The 27257-nt window shown below is 38.1% G+C and overlaps 1 protein-coding gene across 1 annotated transcript; it reads left to right on the top strand.

Annotated features, from left to right (window-relative positions):
• Window positions 1-9636: 9636 nt before the first annotated feature.
• LOC121992362 (probable pterin-4-alpha-carbinolamine dehydratase, chloroplastic) lies at window positions 9637-12964 on the top strand. Its single transcript, XM_042546681.1, has 3 exons — window positions 9637-10022; window positions 10199-10394; window positions 12598-12964. The coding sequence occupies exons 1-3, from the start codon at window positions 9669-9671 to the stop codon at window positions 12687-12689; spliced, it is 642 nt and encodes a 213-aa protein (XP_042402615.1). The 5' UTR covers window positions 9637-9668; the 3' UTR covers window positions 12690-12964.
• The last annotated feature ends 14293 nt before the right edge of the window (window positions 12965-27257 follow it).

The following is a 27257-nucleotide window of genomic DNA, read 5'->3' as shown; positions in this document are numbered from 1 at the left end:
AACCCCTTCCCCAAAGTTAATTCATAATTTACTGCTAAAATCAATACAGTGTAAGAGATGAAATATAAAGTCTTGTAAAAAAAAAAAAGTGGCATCAAGCAGTTATATACACACACCAAGCAGTTTAGAATATCTTTAATGAAGCCCCTAGGGCGTAGCACAGACGGTGGGCGCATGGTATCTCTGGCGTAATGGTCAGGGGTCGATTCTCAGCAACTGACGACCTGGGGTTTACCCCGCTATGCGCCTATGGCCTGTGTACCTGTATGAACCTCCCTCCATATCCGTGGGGTCGGCACTAGGGGGGCCGCTAAGGTAGCGGATCTACCTTTTTTAGAATATCTTTAATGAATCCTATATCACTTAGGGTTTAATCAATATCTCCCTGACAGATATTCACAAGCGATTTTTGAAAAGAAAACCAAGACTGTAGGTCAAAAATGATTGGAGAAAAGAGTCAGTAGCAAGCAATAGAGTGTACCGTCGAGGAGAACAAATGAAGGGGAGCGAGGTGCGGAAAAACCCTAGCTTCAGCTTGGCGCGACGAAGGAGGAAGGCGCCTGTGGGTGTTCCTCTTCTGCGGCCACGTCACGATGAAGGAGGAAGGAGGAAGGAGGAAGGGGCCTGTGGAGTTTCCTCGCGCCGGGTACCTGTGCGCCTGTGGGTGTTCCTCTTTTGCGGTCATGTTGTGATTAAGGAGGAAGGAGGAAGGGGCCTGTGGAGTTTCCTCGCTGCGGGTGCCTGTGCGCCTGTGGGTGTTCCTCTTCTGCGGTCGTGTCGCGACGAAGGAGGAAGGGGGCTGTGGAGTTTCCTCACGGTGGGTGCCTGTGAGAGTCGACAAAGGAGAAATTAGGGATGCAGTTTGAAAAACAGTGGAAAAAAAAACTCATTTTCTCCAAAAAAAAAAATGACGCGAACCTACCACGAGGGTAGGTCCGTAGCGGTCCGAAAGAAATGTTCCGCAGCGGAACGTTTCTGTATATATATATATATATATATATTATTTAATATTTCTTGAGACATTGTTGAACGTAAATAAGATTTTATTAATCTTAATTTTGAAAAACTTCTTTCGGCTAAAGTTACACTAACAGGTATAGTTAATAATATTCTATAAACTATCCATGCATTAAGAAAAGAATTAATTTTTTCCATAAGGTTCAATACCTCAAGTGCAATTTTTAATTTGGATTTATTATTTCTTTTAAAACTTTTAATTCTAAAAAAAAAATCAAAACCATCAATATAAGATGATATGTCATATGTTAAAAAAAGTTTTCAAGACTTAAATATTTTATTTTTTAAAAAAATCATCATCAAGTAATTTTAACTTTTCCAAGCTGTATATAAAAGTAAAATTATCTTTATATATTTTAAATTGTTTAAATCTACTTTCAAGTGAAGAAATAGCATGGCCAATAATATAATTAAAGTAATTAATTTTAAAATATTATTTAGGTGAAAGTTTCACCTCATTAATTTTATTCTCATCGAATCATTTATTTCTTCTATTTACATGTTTTTCACGAAATTTTGGTTCTATATTCATTTCATTTGCAATCTCTTTAGTAAATTCATAGCAGATATGAATCCATTTTCTCTATAATCATTAAAAAAAAAAGATCTTTTAACTTATCTAATGCAATAGCAATGTTCATATCTTTATATTGTAAAAATTTACTAGTAGTATTAACCGCGAATAATTATCATACCACATAATCATACCTAATAAAAATTTAAAATTTTCAAACTCATATGTTGCTAAAGAATTTGCTTTGCTTTTTGTTTTAGGATCATCACTAGTTTTTTCAAGTTTTTTATAAAGTTTCTCTTATTTGTGGAACTTGATATTTTATTACTTTAATATTTTCAAAATGACTTTCCCAACGTATTTGTGATAATGGTTTAAGAGTTAAATTAGAAACATGGTCTTATAAAATTTTCCATCTTTTTCTAGAAGAAGAAAATAATGAGTAAATACATTGTATCACATGAAAAAATGTTATAGCACCAGGACAAGAATTAGTCATATCACATAGTACTAAACTAAGATGATGACAACCACATGGTGTATAAAAAACTCTATAATTTATATCTAACAATCTCTTTTGTATGCCTTGTTGTTTACCTTTCATATTAGTCTCATTATCATATCTTTTTCCTCTTATGTCATTTACGTCAAGTTCAATTTTCTTTATTACATTAATAAGCTTATAAAAAAACCTTTTTCTGATGTATCATCTACTTTTAAAAATTTTATAAAATATTCTTCTAATTTGATTGGACTTATTAAAATATCTACACATCTTAATATAAGAGACATTGTTCTTAATGACTTATATCATGAGTACAATAAAGTATAACTGAAAAGTAATTTTCTTCTTTTGTGTTTTTTTAATTATAATATTATTATTTACTTCTTTTCCTAATATATTTATTAACTCATTTTGTATATTATGATCAAGATAATGATTATGTATTTTACCATTTTGAATATTGATCCTATCTAAAAGCTGAGAAGACGACTTGCTAGGAATGTGGCTCTAGCGTTGACTGGAAGAAGACTCCCCGTTGTCCTGCAAAACCAAGAGCGCTAGTTTCGGGCCAAGGAAGGGGTCTGACGCTCACGTAAGTGATCCGTGTATGAGTAGAAGAACAATAAGTAGATTGTAGCAATGAGTGTGTTCAACTATGAAGCATCTCATACCTCTGCCTGTGGATGGGCACCTCCTTTTATAATACTACTATAGCATATGTGCACGTATCCCAAAGTATATACATGTTTTCCAAAGTGTCATAGGAAAAGACAAGTTAAAAAGTGTCATTGACACATTTTCTTAAGCGAGCACATAAATTTCTGATGTGATAAGCTAGAAGCTTCTAAAGTACTATTTACTTGCTAGACATTCTCTGTTGTCAGCGTCACAAACTTCTAAAAGAGTATGGTGAAATACGTATATGGGTCCCGCTATAGGCCGACCGGGAGTCGCTCGGCCGGGATGTCACTAGCTCGACCGTACTGAATGGAGCTATCAGCCAGTTCTTCACTTGAACTTACTATTATCAGAGAGGCATATTACATCTGATCAGACGTAAGGTCTAATCGGCCAGGGCGGTGGACCAGATAAATTAATATTTGGCTATTAACTTCAACTGCAAGTGGAAAGGAAGGCCGCTCGAACAAGCCGCTCGGACGATCTAGTTGGTCTTTCACGTCCGATCGACTCTAGAGACCCACTTGGCCATCCATAGTCCATAGTTCTGTCGTCCACCCGACCATAAGACTTTAACCGTTTAACTTTGACATTCACTTCAGTCGATCTTCACTACTTTGACCCACTTTTTTTTTGGGAGGGGGGGGCATTTTTATCACTGTATCAAATAAGTTTAAGGTGTTCTTGCATTATAGGATCAAATTCTACAATCATTTCAATTAAACCTAAAAAATTTCCATTGTTAATGATCTTGTCCGAAAGTCGAAGAGATGGAAAGCCGGGGAAGTGCCGCTCCCACTGATCGCCTATAGACTCCGCTCTAACCTGCAACATAGATGACGTAAGTGTTGAGCCAGGGAAGGGGTCCCCGGCGTTGACCCTCCGACTCTCAAGTCAGTCACCAACGATGAAGTATAAGGCGGAGCAACAAGAAGACTGTAGCGCAAACAATGAATATCGCATGTATTGAGTACTTCCGTCGATGCTTGGACCCCCCTTTATATAGAGCTCCTGTAGCGCACATGTACCCTCCCCAAAGTGGGCACGCTTTCCCAAGTTTTCCTGAAAAGACTTGTTAGTAATGTGTCCTTGACATAGTACCTTAACAGGCCGAGCATATTTCTGAAGTAATAGTGGAAGCTTCTGTCGTACGATCTTCTGGTTATCCATTCTCGGTGTCGGTGGCACTAAATCCCAAAAGGATGTCGCTGGATACCAAAGAGAGTATGCTTCTAGGCTAAGTGGGTTGGCCGCTCGGCCGGTCCCCTCACTGTTCCTTATGTCTCGTCCGCTCGGTCGAAGATCTAATGTGACCGTGTAGAGTCCTGCCACTTGGCCGAATGGGGTAGCCGCTCTCGGCCGAAGTTCCACTACCCCAATGCCAAATCCTGCTCCGCTCGGACTGACTTTTGCACATCGTTTTCTCCTCCGTCTGGCGTCCCTTACTTTATTAAGCGTCGGGTGTTCGGGGCATGCCAGAGTTAGAGGCGGGGTTGGATCGGGCATCCTTTCCTCCCCGGTTAGGACATCTCCACCTGACCGGGCAATGATAACTGAGAGTTGACTGCCTTGACTTTGACCTCCACCGTGACAACTACCCTCTGTGGGGTAGGGCCCCTCCTAACCACCGCATCACATGCCTCCTCCTCAAGTCTAGTCAAAGGAAGTTGCAAGTACAACTAACTGGACATTTTTCTGTGAAGCGTGCCATCTGATCAGCTTGGTCACTCCTTGATTTTTGATTGCGCTAACATGGCGCAATGGTCGACTGTGTGACCGCTCTCTGCCAATCATCTTGCTGAAGATTGTCATTCGGTAATAAGTATGCTCCCTTATGCCGATCGGAACAATGAGCATTCATACTTGGAAATCTTTTCTGGGGGCTTCTTTGGGTAAGCGCAATCCGGGCTTACATCACCCTAATTTCTGGGAAATCGTACAAATCTCTGCTCATTAAGGATGAGCGTACCCCCATGCCTTTTAATTGCTCTCATTAAATGTCGGCCCGTGGCGATGCGCCACATGTCATGCCCATTGTCACCTGTTAGTATTAGCCCTAGTATCAATTATGAGATAATTATAAAGGGCTCATTTTGTATCATATATCATTATTAATAAAAGGTAAAGATGGTTATTATATTTATTTCAGTTCAGTGTCGATTGAATAAGTGTAATAATGTCTTTGGGTAGTAGGTTCTTATCTACAGCATATCAATTGGTTGAATTGATAGTGAGATATTGTAGATATACATAGAACACTATTCTTAACCATTCCTAGTCGAGCATTAATATACAAGGATAATATTAATGCGTTAAGATTAGTAAATAGGTCAACGAATGACTTAATCTCACAAGTCATAAATATGAGATATCAGGTTGACACATGGGTATATATTAGAGAATATATATTGAATGACCCACCATGAAAATGTTTCATGGATCGTTATATGAGTGTCATAAATATTCTCATATGACTATTGGTATGAATAGTCCTTAGACCTGAAGTCGCTACGGTTCTCTACATAAGGAGTTGTGTACTTTGGTATCGGCAAACGTCACCTGTAACAAGGTGAACAATAAAGTCGATCACTTGGTATGCAATGAATTAAGAGGGATGTGAGTGATGTATTTGGGATCTATCCCTTCCATATGACGGAAGCGATATCTGTGAGCCCCTTGATTAGTAGGACACAAGAAAGCATGGTCATGTGCAAATGAGTCAATATGAGATATTGAGTTTATTTGATTGAGTGTGTCTACTTAGAGATCAAGAAATACAAAGGTTGATAAGAGGATGATACAATCTATGTCTCATTGATCAATCTAGATATCAAGGATAGAAGGACAAAGTCATACAAGATAATAGCCACGGGCAGGTTAGGTCGGATCTCGACTTTCTCGTCACTTGGGTAGCAATGATACCTTGCTAAATGTCACTCATTGCTTATGTATCTAAATGTTGATTTGGGTACATTGCCAATGTTACGAGAACCTGTTGAGTCACACACAAAGAACAAGTAGATTTGGAGATGGGTTCATATGATGAATCATTGGATTAAGTTTTATCTGAATTGGACTTATTGAGTTAAACTCAATTGGATCTAATTGTTGGATTAATTCCAATTCAAACTAAACTCAAGGAGTCAATTCAAATTAATGAAATGTGATTCATTGAATTTGAAATTGCATGAGATTAATTGAGTAAGACTCAATTGAATTAGACTCAAGTGAATTAGACTTGAGTTAGACTCAAGTGAGGAGACTTGAGTTAGACTCAAGTGAGGATTAATGGAGAGATTTATTGAATTTCAAAATTCAATGATTCATTTCATTCAATTTTCGAAATTGATTTGAAATGAGGAGTTTCAAGTGTGGTCCTTAATGGAGTGTAAATGCTCATTAAGGCTATTAATGCTAATTAAGTGTTTTCATTGGATGAAAATACTTAAGCAATTTTCTCTTCATTTTTTAGATAGTTTTTCATTCTCCTTTCTCTTCTCCTCTCTTTGCCAAAATCTATTCTCTAGGTTGCTAGCACAACCTATCTCCATTTTGTGAGTTTGTGAGACAAACGAATGCTTGTTCGTGTGGATACTGTAGAGGCATGAACGTGAGATTGTGGTGTGATCCGAGTTGTCGGGAGATCGTGTGCATGCACCAAAGGTATAACCTCTTATAATCTTATGAAAAACTTAGTATATTTTTCTTTCCCTTCGTATGGATCTCCTGGAAGGAACTAGATGGTTTCCGCTGTGCATATGCATGTTTAGCGCTCTAGTTCCTTACAATAAACTCTCTAGTGTCTTTCCTCTCAACAATCGAGTGTTTGGCCAAAGGAACTTGCGTGGGTACTGGCGAAGGTACTAGCGATGGTGAATGAGAAGGTGCTAGTGAAGGTGCATGGGAAGGTCTTGCGCTTGAAGGGGGTGTAGGTCCAGTGCTAGGTGATGAAGCAGACTGTCCCAGAGTACCCAATCTATCTATACCCACCACGCTGAGACTATCAACCAAAATTATTAGGATAAAGTAAATAAAAATTTAATGTATAATGAAGAATATGAAAAAAGTTACCATATTTACAAATAGATCAGAGAGTGTGTAAAAAAATAAGAAGATGTCACCTCTAATGACCTATAAGAAAAAATACAGTGTATTAATAGATAAAATATATGAATTTAAGGATAAATAACTAGAGCTATAAATAATGTAAATTTGTTGATTAAAACTAAATTTACTCATAAATCAAACATTATCATATATGAAAATAGAATATTATATTTTTGTTATATTAAGATTACAAAACTTATCCAGCATGAAAATCAAAGTCCTCATTGTTATTGTCATTGTCATTCTTATCCTCGTCCTTCCCATCCCATCATCATCATCATGTTCATGAATTTCACTTGCATCCATGTTTATCATTAACTCTACTCATATATCGTAATATTGGAATAATATATTCCTCAGTCTAAAATGTGTTTGCAACTTTCTCTTATTGATATGTAATATCCTCCCAACATTCATCAATTTATTTTTTGTGCTTTTGTTTTACAAACAACTCACCAATCAATGTTGTCACGTTTTAAACTAGGATATGAAGAAGAGAATACTTGAATCACTTGTAGTGCCAACACAAATGGTTCATATCTCTTATACAATCTCTTGGTCTAAAGCAATTAAGGTTTGGATTAATCTATGATCTCAATTTATAACATATATTCTATTAGTTATGTATATGAATTTTTGAAATATTATTATTATAATTTTATTTTAATTTTTTTCTTGACAATATAGGAGAAATATGATGAGCTATAGCTAGTACAAAGGAATTCACAAGCTAGTGATGATGTTGACAGATTTGAGCCCTTTGTTGGTAATAATATGAGTTTATAGTTGGAGGTCAGTGGAGGACCGAAAGGAAGAAGGATATTAGGAATGTGTGTTCTTTGAGAACTCATAAGGTTGCTGGTACATCTTCCACCCTACTAGTAATAAGGGCACAAATAAATAGGTTAGCAATTTGAAGGAGATAATATTATTGCAAAGGGATGAGGAAAGGAGAGAAATGCACCGACAATAGACCTCATAATGCAACATCTTCAGTTAGGCTCCGTTCCAAGTCAGATTTCTTCCGGGTCTACTAATGATAGTGATAACAATGATGGTGGTGATGATTTTTCATGACTTTGTTATGTATGAATGTTATTTATCTTAGAATTAGTGTTTTTGAACATGTGTTAATTGATTGAGTTTGTGAACCCTTCATTTTTATATTTTTGATTAATACTGATAATTTATTTTGAATAAGTTTATTGAGGCAAAGGAAGGTGGTGAAAATTGAAAATCCACACCGGAGAACGTAAGTCTTTAAATATTAAGTTTTATATTAGTTTATAGGATTTTATTTGTTGTTAAATATAATACTTTTTTTTTGTTTATTTTTTGATGCATGAAAAGAAGAAGAATGGAAGGAGAAGGAAATCCGTGTCGAGGAAAACGTTGATTTATCTCTTCGTTGATTTTTAGATTGTTTGGTATGAGATATTTGCATTTGGAGATATGATGACTTGTTGAATTTTGAGAAGATTAGATTGAAATGTTGGATATTTTTGGATATGATTACTTGTATGAATGACTTGTATGAATATTAATATGTTTGTTTTGACTTATTTTTGTATAGTTTCATTTTGAATATGTTGTTTTGACTTGTATGGATTGTAGATTTGGTTTAGAATGTTATGTTTGTTATAAACAAGTTTGGAATATCATATTTGTATACGTGATAAAATGCAGATTATCAATAATAAAAAAATGTGTCTTTTGCAATAAATTTGGTGTTGTCAAATTATCGTAATCACTGTGTATCATAAATCTGCGATGAATTTTATTTTTGTCGCAAATTTATAAGGGAAATGGATTCGTCGTAGATTTGGCGACAAATACATTTTCATTTCAAATCTGCAATGAAAATGAGAATCATCACAAATTTACAACGAAAATAAGATTCATCATAGATTTGCAACGAAATTGGGTTCGTCGTAGATTTGGCAACAAATCCATTTTCATTGTAAATCTATGAAAAAAATGGGTTTCGTTATCAATTCTAGGACGAAAACCAAATTTGTCGCAGATTTGCGTTTGTGAAGAAATAAAATGTTTATTTCCTTTATAAACCTTTCATGTAAGTAAACACTTATTTGTTTGTCTCTTCGGAGACGGCCGATAAAATTGGTACGATACATAAGTCCAAATTTTCTTTGATGATAATATTGTCCTTGGGTCATGGTACCGCAACAAGATATTCAGGTTATCATCTATACATTCGCGGTTCGAACTCCAGGTACAATGTATTTGTAGAAAATTTTTTTCAAATGGGGGACATAATTAAGGATGCTGGGTTTCAGGACTGATCGTCACGTGCGCTTCCTAATTTACCCTGATGATTGATGGGAATCAAGACAATACTCGTTAACTCGTGAACATGTTCGTTAGTAAGCTCATGAATCAATTGTAAATTAAAAAATAATAATTTTAATATTTAATTTATAAATTTTATACTATAAAAAATATAGATAAAAATATTAAATTTATTTATTATTATAAAATCATAAATTTTAATAAAAATATTATAATTTCTTTCTAAATATATAATTTAATTTTTAATAAATATTTAAATTTATAATTTATATAATTTAGATTCAATAAAAATTTAACTAACATGATGAGCCATAAATATATTCATTAAATAAAATTTATATTCGACTTTAAACTCAAACATTTTAGACCTTACCTCCATCAGCTCCAGTTTACGACCCATAAATTATTCGTCAACTACAACTTACGGGGGCGGATTCCCTTCTTTTTTTTTTTCTTTTTTTCTTTTTTCCTCTGGCATTATGGCCAATAAATTATGTCCACGATCTTTTGCCTTCAAATCTATCCGATAACTTCTTCATGGCGACTGCGTCCGTTTCCTTTTCTTTCCTTGCGCCGCTGTCCAGCTCTATTCTCCGCCGCCACACCGCCTTCTCGGCCTCCTACAACGCTTCGCCACGGTGGGGAAGACGCCGCCACCTCCTCCCGCTCGCACAGGGCCCCGATCTGCTTGGCGACTTTGGCGCCAGAGACCCTTTCCCGGAGGAGGTGGAGAGCAACTTCTGCGAGAACGTACTTGGAAACACCGATACACTTCACCGAATCCTGATCCCTAACATCTCCGCCCTCTCTCTCGCCCAGATAAGCTGCGAGCACATTTCACCCTCGCAGCCGCCCATCTCAGCAGAGGATGCCGAGAGGCTTCTTAGAAAGGTAAACTGAAATCTTCCACCGATTCTGCAAATTGGACGGTATCGATTTCATCTTTGGATAATAAAAGGCGACATTTTTATGAGAAAATTTAACACTTGGACTTCACTAAGAAAATTGAAGTTTGCTTTCACAATTTTCTCCTTGCTTGTAACCCACGATATTATTTACTTTAATAGGTGGTTGGTTGGAGGTTAGTGGATGGTGAAGGAGGAATGAGAATCCAATGCCCATGGAAGGTGAGAGATTATAGATGTGGACTTGAACTCATCACTAGGATTTATCATGTTGCAGAGGCTGCAGGGCATTGTTTTCCAAATCTTCATTTGGAACAACCCAACCAAGTTAGGGCAGAGCTGTGGACCGCATCAATAGGTGGGTTAATTTGGTTGATTTTTTTATACATCATTGTACTTCTACCACGTTGATTGCTTAGTCTTTTTACTCCGAGGTGTGAATTAAAGAAGAAAATGAATCCTATGTGAAAGAAAAAAAAAATCACTAGGGAAAAGGAAAGGAAAAACTAAGGAAAGGAGAGGGGAAGGAAGAACATGCCTCGTGGAACCTCGCTTCCACGTGACTGTGAGCGACGCTACCTGCCGTCGTGAGTGAAGCCACCTACGACTGCAAACGAGGTTGCCTGTAACCGTCAAGTCACTTGCTATCGTGAGCTGCCACTCTTGCGGCTATGACATTAGCACATGTTGGGAGAGATTCTACACAAGTTTTCGACAACAAAGGAAAGTTTGTTCCGCTAGGTTTATGGTGAATGAAAAAATATCCAAAAAATGATATGTGGATACAACAATAATAACAACAACAACCAAGCTTTATTCTATAAAGTGGACAACTATATGAAACCTTCTACGTCATTAGACTCTAGTCCCTACTATATCATCACCTATATTGAAATAAATATTTTTTTTAATTGTGGCTAATCAAGTCTTTTTTTGCCCTTCCTTGTTTGATGAACATCTTTGTGATAGTTTCACATCGCCTAACTAGAGTATGTATTAGTCATCTAAGTACATATTCATATTATCTTAAATATGTCTTTCGGAGTTTTTCCTTAATAGATGCAACTTTAACTTTCCCTTTAATATTCTCATTACTTATCCGGTCCATTCTCGTATGTCCACACATCTACCTTAACATCCTCATATCTGTAACTCTCATTTTCTACTGATATGCTCGAGTCATAACCCAACATTCAACTTCATATAACGTAATTTAGAACTTTTCATTAAGTTTTGAAGGTATTTTACAATCACATAAAACACTTGATGCTCTCCTTTATTTTCACCATTCTTTTAGTATTTTATGTAAGATATCTCTAATGTCTGTATCCTTTTGTAAAAATGATTCTAAATAGTTAAAGCTCTAAGTTCCTGATAACTTATTATCTCCTATTTTAATAATTGTTTCACTACGTCTAATATTGATAAACTTAAATTTCATATATTATGTTTTTACTTTAGTAAGTATAAAACCTTTAACATTAGTGTGTCCCACCAAGATTCGAGTTTAACATTTACTCATTCTCGTATCTCATCTAACAAAACAATATTATCTACAAACAACATGCATCACAGGACCATGTCTTAGATGTGTAAGTGAGTTCGTCCATGATTAGTGTAAAAAAATAGAGATATGGAGCTAATTCTTGATGTAACTATATTTTTTCGGGAAACTCTTTGATTGATTCGCCTGAAGTATTTGCTTTTGTCGTTACATTCTCTTATGTATCCTTAATTAGTTCAATATATTCCATGCTAATTCCTATCTTTTCTAGAATTCTCAATATCTATCCTATCATAAATTTTCTAAGTAAATGAATACCATGTGTAGATCTTATTTTTGTTCATGATAATTTTTAATTAATTGTATAAGAAGATGTATAGCTTCTATTGTTGACCTTCCAAGTATGAATCCAAATTGATTTTCCGTCATGGTCTCCTTCCTTAATCTTTTTTTATTATTATTTCTCAAAGTTTCATGGTATGACTCATTAGTTTAATATCCATATAATTTGCATAATTTTGTATATATCCTTTATTCTTATATAGTACTTTATCCTCCATTGATTAACTATTTTTTTCATTTTCAATATCAGATTAAATAATTTTGTAAGTCATTCAATATCTTGACTTCTAGGCACTTTCATACTTCTATCGGAATACCATCTGGTCCAACTACTTTTTCATTTTGTATTATATTTAAAACTTGTTATACTTATAAAGTTCTACGATAAATATTTAAATTTTTATACTCATTTGATTTACTTAAGTTAAGTTGCTCACCTAAACCTTCATTCAATTGTTGATGAAAATACTTCTTCTATCACTCTTTTATTTACTCGTTATTTACTAGTATCATATTGTATTAATCTTTAATATATCTTATTTGGGTAAAATTTTTGTCTTCTTCTCTCTTGCTTTAGCTATTCTAAAATGTCGTTTTCCTAATTTTTTTTATCTAATTTCGATATAAGCGTTCAAAAGTTTCATTTTTAGTTTCAGCACTATTTTGTTAGCCTCTTTCTATTTATTTTTTTTAAGTTTTCCTCATTATATTACAGGTGGATTGACTACAAATGACTTCATTTTGGCTGCTAAAATAGATCTGATTGAGACATCTGATCTACTTCCTAAGAAGAGAATCTGGGCATGATCACAAGTATATATTGCTGTATACTGTGGAGAGTTGAAATCAATATTTCTGACTACAGTAATCAGTTATGCAAGTGATTTCTTATTATTCTAATTCATAGGTACTTCTATGATATTGCATTTATTACCTGAAATGCTTCAGTTTTGTGATTGTTTTTTCAAAGCAGACTACAGCAGTTATCTCGTTATTGTCCAGTAAGGTTACTGGTTTTGTGTAATTCATGATGGATGAACACTGAACATAATGGCAAGACTAATGGTTTAATTGCTTCCTCATTCAGGAAAAATAGGTAGGGACGTTTGTTCAATGTTAATGGTGTTTAGCAATTTTTTATGTAGTACTTTTTGTTTGGATAGATCTTCTCTGTGTGGCTTAATTAATCTGTTGGTACGATCAAGCCCTGTTGGGTACTCTGAGATTAAAGGTTGTGTTTTGATATCAAATATTATATTAGTGTGAATTATATTGAGGGCAATATGATTGAAGTAAGATTAAGCATGGCAAGTAGGTCAAAACTAATTGAATGCTTGCCAAATCCAGATGAATTAGGTATTTGACATTAGAGAACAATAACATGGAGTTAGTAGATAAGAAGCCTAACAAGTGGAAAACTCAATAGGTGTTAGCAAAGATAAAAGTCCAATAGGAAATTGAATGTGAAAGTTGAAAGAGGTCAAGGAGGTTGTCTTTCGTGCACGTTGATCTCTTTCGTGTGCGTTGAAACTTACCTGACAAGGAAATTCACTATATTAGGACCATTATAATTTTGGTCGTTCACGGGGTCGATTGTTGGGTCTCTTGCCATCAAGTCATCAACTGCTTTATCTTCTGGCACTGGGTAGGTGTTAACCCCCATGGTCTTACGACTTTGCATAGAACTGTGTTTTTGGCAAGCAAGTCACTCGGCCCAAGTCACTACGACCCCTCTTTGTGAGGTGGCACCCTTCTCTCGAAGTTATGAGTTCCTTTAAGAGAGTTATCTTACACTCCTAGGTATTCTCTATTATTATGGCCACAGTAATGATTGTGAAGAAATCAAAAAATAAAAACAAGAGAAGAGAGAAAATAGCGTAAAGATTTAATGTGCTTGAGCAATATGCTTACTTCACAGAAGCAACAGCCAAAGTGTTCTCCATTACAATAATCAATTAGGATTACATCATATGTACTTATACAACCCTAACTATATAGGAGTATTAAGATGCAAATACCCCTATACTATTTGCATCCCCAACTATAGCTCAGAATGTAAAATGGCTTGGACGTGTCATATGACACGGTCGTGTTCTAACGACCATGGGCTTTCCAGCAGCTGACATGGCCTGGTCGTGTTTCCCACCATGGTCGTGCCAAAGGTTATTGCATGAGTCATATACTCCAACAATCTCTATCTTGACGAATATCTTTGCCCCTTAAGAGAAAAATGCACATATGAGAACTCCACCTGAGACACTAAGTTGGGATGCATCTCATCTAACAATTAAAGAAATTGATCAAGTTCAAGTAATTCTTGAACTTCTTTGCAGTAACTATTTTTGTCAACATATTTACAATATTGTCAAAAGTGTAGGTAGGATCGAAAGAGCTAGAGAGAGGAGGGTGAATAACGCTCGTAGCTTTCATGTTCGTTTAAAACTCGGAGAAACAAACGCAACGGAGTAAAGATAGAGAAGAAAAACAATCAATGCTAATACGACCAAGTTTTACTTGGTTCGGAGTCTGTGGCGACTCCTACTCCAAGGCCTATGATCGTTGATCGCTTTCATTGGGCAATCACTATCAATTCGAATAAGTACAAGTAGAGATTTATAATATTGAAAGAACATTAATAATTAAAATGTATCGATGACTACAGATTTGAAGAATCGTGTCTTTGATCGTCGGAGTAGCATTTCAACGTGTACAATCATTTCTGGAGTAGTGCGCAAGAGAGAAAGTCGTTCTCAGATTGTTGTATTTGAGCTACTAGTCGAAGCCTCGTTTTATAACCCTTTCCAGGTGCCTTGATCCACTCTCGGGCACCTGGATTGTGCTGACATGAGGAACTCTTGTTGAAACTTCATCTTGGAAGTTTATCCACGTCTGAGCGTCCGGAACCCCTCCGCGCGCTTGGATCGCTGACGTGGGTCGGTTAGTCATTATGCTCAAACTCAGCGTGCCGATAAGATTTCACTTGTTCGGGCACTTGGAGCAACTCTGGGTGCCCAAACCGCTCAGGTGCCTGGCTACACACCCACACAGGGCGCTCCCTCATCGAAGCTTACCCAAGAGCCTGGAGCAACTCTGGGCACTCGGAGCCCTTCCGTGTGCTCGGACCACCTTTTTTTAGCTTTTGTCTTTTTACATAAAAGAGTTAATCCAAGCAACAGTATATATATAAAGAATAATTTTGACAGCCTCCGGACTGTCAGATCTTGACTTTGAGTTTCACTGAAACTCTAGGTTAGACTGACATCTACTATTCCCTCTTCGGGGAACACGCCCTCACCTACTCCTCTCAGGAGAATTTATCTTTTGTCAAATAGGTCGTCCAAACATTTTGGACTTTTACTTAGCGTTCGAGACATCAGGACTTTCCACTAGACGTTCGATCCCTGACCTGTCCAATTTTTCGCCTGATGTCTGCGACCTTGAGGACTTTCACTTAGAGTCTTCGACCCTTAGATTTCGCTTAACGTCCTCGAGCCAGCAAGACTTTGCCTAGTCCCTAATGTGAGCTCGGAAGTGCACGGGTATTGTTAAATAATAAAAAATTATCGATCCTACAAGCACTGGTTATAAGCATTAGTAATTACTCATGACTAATTAGCTAAACAATCGAGGGTTGAGAGTTATACACTAAGAGAAGAGAAGTAAAGTGAGAAGAAGAAGAGAAAGAGAAAGGGTGTTGAGAAACTTGGCTTGGAAAACGTTCTAGGAGTTCAGTTTCATTGTGACATAAATCGATGTAGCATGGATCACCTACCGCCTACCCTCTATTCCTATGCTCTTCAGGAAGTTAGATTCATATTCTATGCTACTAAAGGGAAGTGATTCCTATGAAATCCGGTAACGGGATACCCCTGTCACTAGGGTCCCTCGATCATAAATCACAAGAACACACTAGCACTCATTAATATAGAAATAGAAATAATAATTATGTCTAATTCCCTACTTCCATGCAGAGAGTTACTTCTCTTTTCAAGGTAATGCTCTAAATGTTCGGTAACGGGATACCCTTATCACTAGGGCCCTTCGTGTTGGTGCAGATTGCACTAATAATATGATTTTGATGTATGACAAATAGGTTAAAGTTAGATGTGCTATTTGTCTAACCTTTTTACCAAGTGTGTAGGAGTTGACTGGTCTGAAGAACCTAGCACCAGGATGAAATCCAACTAGGTCTATGGGACCCGATAACTGGTGGGAAGTTCAGATAGGTCCGTGGGGGCCAATATCTGCGTTAGCATTTCGGGCCATAAAAATCGCTTTTTGTGTTGCGGAAACCCCAAAGCTAGCCACGGATCCATGCAAAGATATATTTAAAATTAAATCATATACATGTTTCTACACTAGATCTACCTTAGAACTATATGAAAAGAGAGTATACCTTTGTAGCGAAGCCCTTCGCTTATCCCGCTCGTCCAAAAGTTGCCGGATCTCGTAGAGTGTCAAGTGAACACTCCTCTACAAGTATCCACACAGACAAAAGGTGGAGAAGAACCACTTAGAGTGTGCTAGCACTCTTGGGTGGCTCGGCAATGGAGGAGAGGGAGAGAACAAGAGAATGAGAGGAGGAAGAAGAAGACTTCAATGAGCACACAATTGCTTCAATTCACCATAAAGTGGTCGGCCACTATTCTAGAGGTTTTATACCTCCATCTAATACCAAGAGTCATGATTCTTGGTCTCCCCCATGAGGTGACACACACTTGATGTAGCCTTGATGATGTGGACCATCATCATTGGCTGGCCCTATGCCAAGTCACAATGAGGTGGTAATTGGTCAAGTCAAACTTGACCCTTCATCTTCCCTCTTAAGTCAAGTTAAACTTGACTCATTTATCTCCCATGGTTGATCAAATCTAACCATTGATTCAAGTCAATTTGATTTAATGAATCTCTATTCATTGAATTAAATTGATTCAATGAGTCATAATCTAAATTAGACTCATTCAGCACATGAATCAAATTGAGCTCAACTCAATTAGTCTAATTTGGATTACTCTTAATCCAATTTGGTTCATCATATGAATCTAATCCTCTTGGTTCATCATATGAACATATTCTCCATCTAATTGCCCTTTGTCTGTGACCCTATAGATTCTTGTAATGTTGGCAATGCTCCTAAGCCCATTTAGAAGCATAAGTAATGAGCGGTATCTAGCAACACATAATTACTACCCAAGTTACAAGAATGTTGAGATCCAACATCACCTTTGTGACTCTCACAATATGTGACAATGTCCTTCTATCCTTGACATCTAAATTGATCAAATGAGGCATAGACCGTGTCATCCTCTAATCAATTTATATCTTGAACTCCAAGTAGACTCACTCTAAACAAATGAGCTCAATATCTCATATTGAATCATTTGGGCATGCCATGCACTTAGTGGTCTCACTCTATCAAGAATCATGATGTCTCTCCCGTTATATAGGAGGGATAGATCTCATCTACATCACTCACATCCCTCCGCATAATTTGTTACATACCCAGTAGTCGCCTTTATACTCCACTCAGTTACGGGTGACGTTTGACGAAGCCAAAGTAGGGAACCATGGTGACTTCAGGTCCAAGGATTGATAGTCATACTAATAGTCACATGAGAAAGTATATGATACTCATATAACGATCCATGATACTTTCTCATAGCGGGTCATTCAGTATACATTCTCCAATGCATACTCATGTGTCAACTTGATATCTCTATATCCATGACTTGTGAGATCAAGTCATCGAGTTGACCTACATGTTAGTCTCATCGCATTAACATTGTCCTTGAATGTTGATACTTGACTAGGAATGATTAAGAGTAGTGTTCTCTATATCATCTCACTATCAATTCAACTAATCGATTGATATAGATAAGAACCTTCTACTCAAGGACGCTATTATACTTAGTTATTTGGTACCAATACAAGTAATTATAATAACCATAAAGAAATACCTTTATAAGTATATAGGAATATAATACATCGAGTCCATACAACAATCATCATATGATTGGCTCTAGGGCTCTAACTAACAATCTGGTGGGAAGTCTGGATGGGTCCGCAGGACCTAACAATCGGCAGAAATCCAGTTGGGTCTGCGGACCTGACAACTAGCGGGAAGATCTATTTGCTCAAAGGTAAGTCAAGCGCTGCAAGTGGTAAGTGAAGGTAAGCAACTAGAGGAGAGATTTAGTGAGGACGTGTTCCCCGTTGTGGGAACTGTAAGCATTGTCCAGTTTAGGTCCATTTGGGAAAGCTAACCTGCGACCCTTACTAAATTCTTGTCTTGGGGAGGCATGATCTAATTACTACTATTTTACTGAATTGAGCTAACTCTATTTTGCTGTATATACTTATTTTTCCTATCCATGACTAACTCTTTTTTTGCAGCGAAGAAGGTTGAAAAAAGAGGAGTCCGAGCACTCGGACTAGCTTGCATGGGCGGTCCGGGTGCCCGGAGTCGATCTAGGCGCCAGGATCCGAAAACTCATCCAGAAGCTGAGGTGGAGCGTGTTGACTAGCTGAGTCACATCTACTAGCATGGACCAGGTACTTGGAGGTGTTCCAGGTGGCCTGAATGGGCCAATATAAGGGCCTTCGACCAACATCTTCAGAACATCAACTATTACGTCTTTCATGTTCAAGTGATGTTCCGAAAAGGTTCCGACAACACTGGAAGGTTGCTCCAAAGTTCGAGGAGCGAGAGACTTCATTTTTCCTCTGTTTGTCAGTAACTTTATTATTTTTAGTTCTTGTACTCAACTTTTGTAATACTTTTATGAAATGATAGTGATTGTCCAACAAAAGCATTCGACGAGTGCAGGCCTTGAAGTAGGAGTCGTCGAAGGCTCCGAACAAAATAAAATTACGTGTGTTAGCATGTGATTTTCTTTCTTCTTCTGTTGCATAATTCGCTCTCAATTTTCAAAAAATGTTATTCACCCCCCTCTAGCATATTTACGGTCTTACAAGTTGTATCAGTGTTGGGTGCTACTCGGAATTCCGTTCTGTTTCCCCTGTAAAAAAATTTGTACAAGCACATAACTTTTCCGAGCAACCCATGTGTTTTTTAGAAGTTAAACTTGGATTGCAAACGAAACTTAACATTATTAATCCAAGTTCAACCCATGTGTTCATCAGAAGTTAAACCATATTACAGAAGTTGATTAAATATCTATTTCAAGGATTGGCTTCCAGGTCGTTGGCGAGGCACTCGACCTTCTTAGGTATGGGATCATCCACCACTTCCTAGACAAAGTCTTTCAAAGAAATTGAATATTTAAACTCCTTATAGTAAACCCTAGGTTTAACTACAGAGACCTCAATCGAAGAACAGGATCATTGGCCTCTTGTGTTAGTATTTTAGGATTCATACAAAGGAAAAATAAATTAGTACTCAGCAGAAACAATTAACTAGTTATACTTTTCTTTGTAGCTTAAAGGCATCTTGATCTTCTGTTATATTCCTCTCCCCCTCTTGGACGTCGTGTGAGCGACGATCTTCAAAGACAACATCACCCGAACCATTTCTTTGCCTCCAAGATTTTCGGCCACCAAGGGATGCTAGAATAGGGAGCCTCCTCTTCTTCTTCTCCTCCAAGTCACCGGCCACAAGAAGATGGATCCTCTTGATGCCGCCGGCCCTTGGTAAAGGAAACATGGGGAGAATAGAAAGGGAAGAGGGCCGGCCAAAATAAGGATTAAACAAAGAGACTTAGGTTGTGTTCTACCATAAGGCACCTGTTGGATCGTGAAGTTTCGCTAGAGGGGGGGGGGGGTGAATAGAGATTATAAAAATTTTGACAAGAGTAAGCGCAGCAGAAAAGAAAACAAGCCAAAGAGAACGCAAGGATTTACTTGGTTCGGAGCTTTTGGTAACTCCTACTCCAAGACCCGCACACAAGGGTGCTTTCGATGGGCAATTCACTAGCAGTTCGAAAGTTATTACAAACTAAGTATAGAGAATGCTAATGAAAAAAAATTAAAGCAATACCGACAAAATAAGAGACTTAGAAAAAGGAAGCAGCGCGTTTGTCGAAGCTTTGCAGCGTCGCAGGAGCACAGAAGAGCAGATCGTCAATTCAGAGTTGTTGTTGAAGCTCCACCCCTGTCCCTTCTTTTATATGAAGCTCGGGCCACCCCTAATCCCTTCCGGGTGCCCTGGTGGGACGTGGAAGGTCCAACCAGTGAGCTCCACGTGGCGACGACGTGTTTGGATAAAAATCGCCTCCCGGGCGCCCGGACCTCCTTTCTCCAGAAGACTTCTTCTCCTGCAAGACAAGATTAGTCCGAGGCAAATATATAATTTATAACCTGCAAAACAGAGTGTTAGTTCAGTTTATAGTTTGACAAAAGTAGTATGACTTTGATTCCGTCTTTCTGAAATCGGAATCTAGTCACGATCTCGTCTTAGATATCCGAAATGGATCTAAGCCGGATCAAGGCCTAATGTTCCCTTCTCGGGAACGTGTCCTCACAGTCACTCCCTTCCAGTGACTTACCTTTACTCACCTGCCAGACGTCTGGTCAGCCCTTCGACCCATCTAGACTTCTCGCCAAGCGTCCGGTCAGCCCGTCGACCTGGTTGGACTTCTCGGCAGCTATCCGGTCAGCCCGTTGACCTAGCTGGACTTCTCGCCAAGCGTCCGGTCAGCCTGTCGACCCGCTTGGACTTCGTGCCAGACATCCGGTCAGCCCGTCAACCTGTCTGGACTTCGTCTACACACTCGGTTAGAGTGTTAGATCATGACAAACCTAACTTAACCTGATTTGTCATTCATCAAAACCTGAGTTAAGCCGTTAGTGCTAACCGCACCAACAATCTCCCCCTTTTTGATGGAATGACAACCTAGTTAAGTTAGTGAAAAATATGCTAGTAAAAAAAGACCAGCATGATTTATAAGGTTTAAGTTAGTTTTTAAAATATGACATTTTGTTTCTCTAACTTAACCACCTATCCCTCCCCCTTTGGCATTCATCAAACAAGGATATAAGTTAAACACCAAAAATACAATCAAAGTTAAACTGTAAGGAATGATGTCAAGTTAATTTGGGGGATTTTGAATTTTTGAAGATTTGTTTGAAGCATTAGCTTTAGAAAATAGCTAAGGTTTGAAAGATTAGCTAATTTTTAAAGATCAATTTTAATTTTCAAAAATGACTTTGCAAACTCAAAGAGAATTTTCTAATCAGAAATTTGAAAAGCTAATTTTCCAGTATAAGTGTATAAGTTTCAAATTTTAGGATTAGGTTTTAAATTTTTAAAGTAAGTTTCAACTTTGAAATATTTTTCAAACATAAGTTTTCAAAATTAAAATTTCAAGGCTAAGTTTTAAAAAAAAACTTCAAACATAAGTTTTAATTTTGAAACACTTTTCAAACATGAAAAAAATTTTCAAAGCTGAGTTTTAACAAATATTTACTTTTCAAAATTGATTAAAACTAAGTTTAAAAAAAATTTAGTTTATAAAATCTAATTGAAGAATTTAGTTTTATAAAAGCTAGTTTTAAAAATATTTAAAACATAAGATTTCAAAAACTAAGTTTGAAAACTTTTCTTTTCAAGACTTATTAAGTTTATAAAAACTTTAAATTTGAAACCAAAAACCAATTTGAATACTGAAAAAAAATATTAGAAAAGATATTATGTTTAAGGTGGAGAAAAATAATTTTGGTGTTAAGTGTTGATTTAATCCTCCCCCTAAACCTGACATCTAAAATGGCTGTCTAACCAATTAGGTACTTACTGATTATCAAAAGATAGCAGCTTTCACTTGGTTAGTCAAGTTAAGTTCATTGTGATCAGTTAGCGGTTGACTAAACTGAATAACTTAACTTGATTAATGTATGTTTTGTATTTAACGCTCAGACTTATATCGATGCACTGATATAAATATCTTAAGTCCAGGTAATTGACCTATACATCTCACCCCTTTCTATGTTTGTCAATCATAAGCAAGGTAGATATAGGGTGTTGGTGAGATGCTCAAATACTAGTCCTGGGAGAACATTATTTCTAATGGGATTTTTCTAGTCTAAGGCTAAAGTTGTTTTGAAATTCTAAAAGTAGGAAGGTTTTGAAAAAATAAAACAGTTTTAACCTATAATTTAAAAGAATTATTTTTGAAAAACTAGTTTTGAGTTTTGAAAAAGTCCTAGTCTATTAAGTTAGAGTCTAACCAATCAGATCTGAAAATGAAGATCAATAGAACAATATGTACTCAAAAGCTGTAATAGTGTCATTACAGTGCTATGTAATAATCACGACTACTGAGACGATGACGGAGGTGGTCCGGAACCCAACGACTGAAGTAGTGCCAATATCTCAGTGTGACGAGTCCGGTCGTCTTCTCGTAGGTCTCGTCGCAGGTCGGAGATCTCCTGCCGCACATCTCGCCGAAAATCGGAGACCTCCTGCCGCACCTCTCGTCGGAGATCGAAGACCTCTCGCCGTATGTCTCGGTGAAACTCGGAGGACTCCTGCTGGAGGCTCGACACAACTCTCTCTAGTCCGGATACTCGATCGGCTAGAGTGCGAGGAGCGGGACATGGGGCTTGAGCTGGCGCTGGGGCAGGAGCGGCCTTATCAGGAAACAGTGATAGAAAAAACTCATCTGCCTCCTCCTGCTGTGCATCTGGGTCAGGCTGGTGTTGTGCCCCCCTCTGCCAAGTCATGATACCCTCACCATCTATATGAATACTAGCTAGGGAAAAGTTCCTAGCTCCTATAATGTCAAACTCGGTCATATAGCGGATGTCACCTCTGGTGACATCAATGTCCAAAGAGGACATATATGCTGTCAGAATGTGACAGTAGGGCATATAAACTCGCCCACTCGTCACATATCTAGACGAGTAAATAATGGTGGAAAAGATATGTAGGCTAATGTCAATATCTAGCCTATGACACAGGGCATAGAGGAGAAAAGAATGGAATGAGTGCATCACCGCGATGTCGCGAGTGCTCAGTGGTAGAATGCAAAAGACTAAGACCCTATAAAGGGCATAGTCCTAGACTCGAAGAGTCACTGACCTAAACTGGGTCACTGTGGGTACTCGCTCACCCCCAAAAAAATACGAATAAATTGTATCAAGTGTGATATGCGAGTAGGGATCTCCAAAGGGTAGCTCCTTGGGAGGATAGCACTGAAAGGGACAAGTAGACTCCCGTAACTCCAAAAACTCTCGGATGACAGTAGGGGACAACGTGATATTAGTCCCAGCTGCCCTAGTAGTATAGGTAAAGTCATCTATTTTCACTAAGTTGTTATTAAATTCTACACACAAACTTATGTTTACTGGGCTAGTACATTCAACAAGGTTCTGAAGGTTATAATGGTTTATGGCCTCTATATCTAGAATGCAAGAGCGTAAAAAGAACGCTCTATTTATACATTTGGTTCTAATGACCATGTAGATGGTTGACTCAAACTTAATCCTAAGCTCATCAGTGGGAAACCTAGGGTCAACACTGGGAGTAGAGGGCCCAGCACCAGATTTAGAACGTTTCCTAAATTATATAACAAAATTATACTAATTAAAGAAAACAAACATGCAATAATATTCTTAAACTTTAAATAGAAAACAAGAATTTTACCGAGGAGCCATTGCTAAAATATTTTTAGAACTGACGACCTCGGTTGATTCGCGACCGCGTATTAACCGTAGAACGAGAGAAAATTTTAACTTTGAATGCTTTCATAGTAAAGCTTGGAAGAAGTGTCACGCCCCAGGTAGTCCCTGTCCGAAGAAATTTCGGCAGCATCTCCCCTGTACGGCGGACAATATGAAGCTCAGTATACATATATCTCTATACCTCGGCCACACACGGCCGGAATAATACAATACAATTAAGAAACAAACCACGCAGTTTATATCAACATTCCACACAGATATAATATATGATCAATCCACGCAGTTTAATAAGGAAAGACGATATAGAACCTCGAAGATATATGTAAACAGCCTACTCCACTACAACGAAGAAAACAAATCCACGAAGTAATGAAAATACAACCGCAGCGGAAAACAAAAGTAGCAAACCCGAATGTTCAATGTAAAGTCCACAATACAAACCCACAATACAAGTATATAAGATGCAAAAGCAAAATATAATCCGACAAAGAAAATCCTCGCGATAATGGGGCTAGCGACTGGAATCTCTCCTGACGGCCTCAACCTGAAAAATAGTAACAACGGGGTGAGTTCAAAGAACTCAGCAGGTAATCCAATAGATATGTACAGCAACATATAACTACCAGTAATATCCTAAGGTACAGTCTCCTAAACCATAGGATCAATAGTACAGTTCTCTAACCATAAAACCTACAGTACAGTTTCCTAACAGTACAACCTATGGTACAGTCTCCTAACAGTATAACAGATATGCATAGCTGAAATAAACTGTAATAACCAGCAATAGGCATAAAGTACAGTCTATAGCAAGAAAAATAAGAAAATGCATAACTGAAATAAACTGTACTCACCTGCGAGGCTTGAGCAACTGACTGTGAACATACACCGATAAAAATAGTCAGAGCAAAAGCATATAACCTATATGCATGTCAATCATATGCAATCACCAAAATGCATCAATCACAAATAATGCAATCTGTGCATATGATGCAAATGACATGTCCTGGTCACCCCTACTGCCAGTCAGCCATCTCACACACAATGGTGAGACCGAGTGGGTAGGGCTGTGACAACCGTGCACTCTGTCGTCACTACCCGTGATGAGTGACCGAGTGGACGGGATGCTGTCGGAGTACACCTATCCTCCTACCTCAAATCAGAGTGAGGGAGCGCAATGCTCTCATCTCCCAGTACACAATGACGGGGAGGGACCCCGGCGTGCTACCACGCTCCTGTCACGATACCCATGAGCGTCCTAGCGGAGCACCACCGGGCAACCTACCATACATACCCTGAGTGTTGTGCCACTACCCATGCAGTGGTCACGTGTGCAGAGGTCCATGTAGCCGGCCGACGAGCTCAACAATAATGGAGTCGTCAATCGCCCAGCATGCAAATATGCGATATGGTGCATGCAGCTATAGCATGTCATACCTGAACATAGCCTCCTCCATATATGTGTGTGCCCAAAAGGTAAACGCATATATATAACCATGATATAAACAGCATAAATCCAAAGACATCACATATAACAATGATGTAAGTATCATGAATCCAAGAGCATGTGTCACACATGTAAAGCAACTAATCCAATAGAGTAGAGCACTATAGATATGCATCTCTATGAACATATATACACATGGCAAGAGATAAAATATCCAATCCTGAAGTAAAGCAACTAGCAGATGAAGCATGTGATAGGTATCAACTAGCTAAGACCAGGGAAGAAATAATCTACTATCTACCACTAGTAAATATATATAAGCTACACATATCATAAGACATTATCAAAAGATAAGTCAAAGGGTACCCGCCTCAAATAGAAGGTACAATCCCAAATCCGAAGTCAACGTTGAGACGCCTGTCTAGAATCATAATCCTGTGTCAAACAACATATATATTTTATTTAGCTAAATCCAAATGAAATAGCTAAATAAAATTCTCAAAACTAAATTAGGGCAAAACCCTAATCACCACAATCACAACTTACCAATTTAAATCTAATGGTCGATTAGGGTTAGTTACCTAGTCCCTAATCACCAATTAGATTATAAATCCAACGGTTGACTAAGGTTAATTACCCTAACTCTAACCATTCCATTAGATTTATTCTACCCAATTAAATCTACACAATTTAACAACTAATTACAACCAACATAACCCTAATTCATCCACAATAGGCATAACCATCTAAAATAACCAAACTACATGATGATCTACAACTAAGATCAATTATCTAAAACAAAGAGCAAAACCTAAACACCTCACCTCGATCAAGCTGCTGTTGATGTTGGATCTCTGATGGATGGGTGGCTGCCAAACCAAAAACAAACAACCTCATAGCCTACAGAACCTCTCTGCTGGATACACCTCACGATCACAGAACCTCACAGCCCTCATTCATCGATCCGCAACAATCCGATACTTCCTTAATCAAGAACAATAAAGCCATCACAAAGGAAAATCAATCTAACAAGATCCTTGAATCCAAATAATTCCAAACATTACCTTAATTGATCGTCTCCAGAAAATGTCACCCGATCTGATTCGTGAAGTAAAGTATCAAAGATACTACTGACCCCCAATCAGCCAGCATCTGCCAAGATCTAGCACCGACCACGAACCTAGGGCACGATTTGGAGAGAATCAAGAGAAGAAGAAGAATTATTGACTGTGCTAGGGCACGAGTCAGAGGAAACCCAAAGAAGAGGAAGATCCGGTTAAAGCTAGCTTACCTACGCCGGGGATCGAGCGGATCTGGATCGATCTAGTGGCGTCGGCAGTCAAGTAGAAGAGACGTTGGAGATTGAAGGAGGCAACAGACTTCCCTCCTCGCTCCAAGACCCGATCTCCGCCTGCGACGCCGAGAAGATGAGAGAGATAGCCGAGAGCAGAGACGCGAAGGAACCGGGGAGAACAGAAAATCAGCTGCTAGCGATGTGCTCCTCCGGCGACTCGGTGAGAACGATCGCTGAAGATGAAGGGTTTCCGTCAGCGTCGATTTCTCCGCGAGAGAGACAAAGAGGAGTAGGGAAGAGAGGGGAGATCGGGGAAGGAGGGCTCGGGTTCGGCGTTTGGGAAATAAAGTGAAAAAGAAATGGAATTAATAATAAAACATTTCCTCACTTAAACGGGTATCCCAAATTGGCTTTAATCCGAACCCGAAATTGATCCCCTCAAAAACCCGCCTTACGAGCTCGGAAAAATTCCCAGAAAATTTCTAAAAATTCCGGAAAAATTCTATAAGGCTATTTCTCAAATAACCCTATTTATTTAAATTTTCCGAGATCTCACATCCTCCCCTACTAATAAAAATTTGGTCCCCAAATTTCGCTATCACCAACAGCAAACACTGAAATATAACCATGCAGTATAAATGCTGAAAGGAACTCTAACCCACATACCTCAAGTAAAAAGATGGGGGTATCGAGCTCGGATCTTATCCTCCAGCTCCCACGTAGCCTCCTCGTCAGAATGATGCTGCCATCCGACTTTAACTAGCCGGACAGTATTGTTCCGCAACTGACGCTCTCTATGGTCCAGAATCCGCACCGGAACCTCCTCTTAAGTAACATCAGGCTGAATAGGAACAGATATATCTGACAGAACATGTGCCGGATCAGATACGTATCTCCTCAGCATAGATACATGGAATACATCGTGAATGCCAGCTAGAGATGGTGGTAGCGCTAGACGGTAAGCTACTGCTCCAATCCTCTCCAAGATCTGGAATGGTCC

This window comes from Zingiber officinale, chromosome 6B (genome assembly GCF_018446385.1).
Source record: "Zingiber officinale cultivar Zhangliang chromosome 6B, Zo_v1.1, whole genome shotgun sequence".
NCBI lineage: Eukaryota > Viridiplantae > Streptophyta > Magnoliopsida > Zingiberales > Zingiberaceae > Zingiber > Zingiber officinale.
This window is presented reverse-complemented; position numbering and strand designations above follow the sequence as displayed.

Coding starts and splice junctions, on each gene's coding strand:
- LOC121992362 (XM_042546681.1), top strand. CDS start 9,669: ATGGCGACTGCGTCCGTTTCCTTTTCTTTCCTTGCGCCGCTGTCCAGC. Junction 10,023..10,198: donor CCGAGAGGCTTCTTAGAAAG/GTAAACTGAAAT, acceptor TTACTTTAATAG/GTGGTTGGTTGGAGGTTAGT. Junction 10,395..12,597: donor GCTGTGGACCGCATCAATAG/GTGGGTTAATTT, acceptor ATTATATTACAG/GTGGATTGACTACAAATGAC.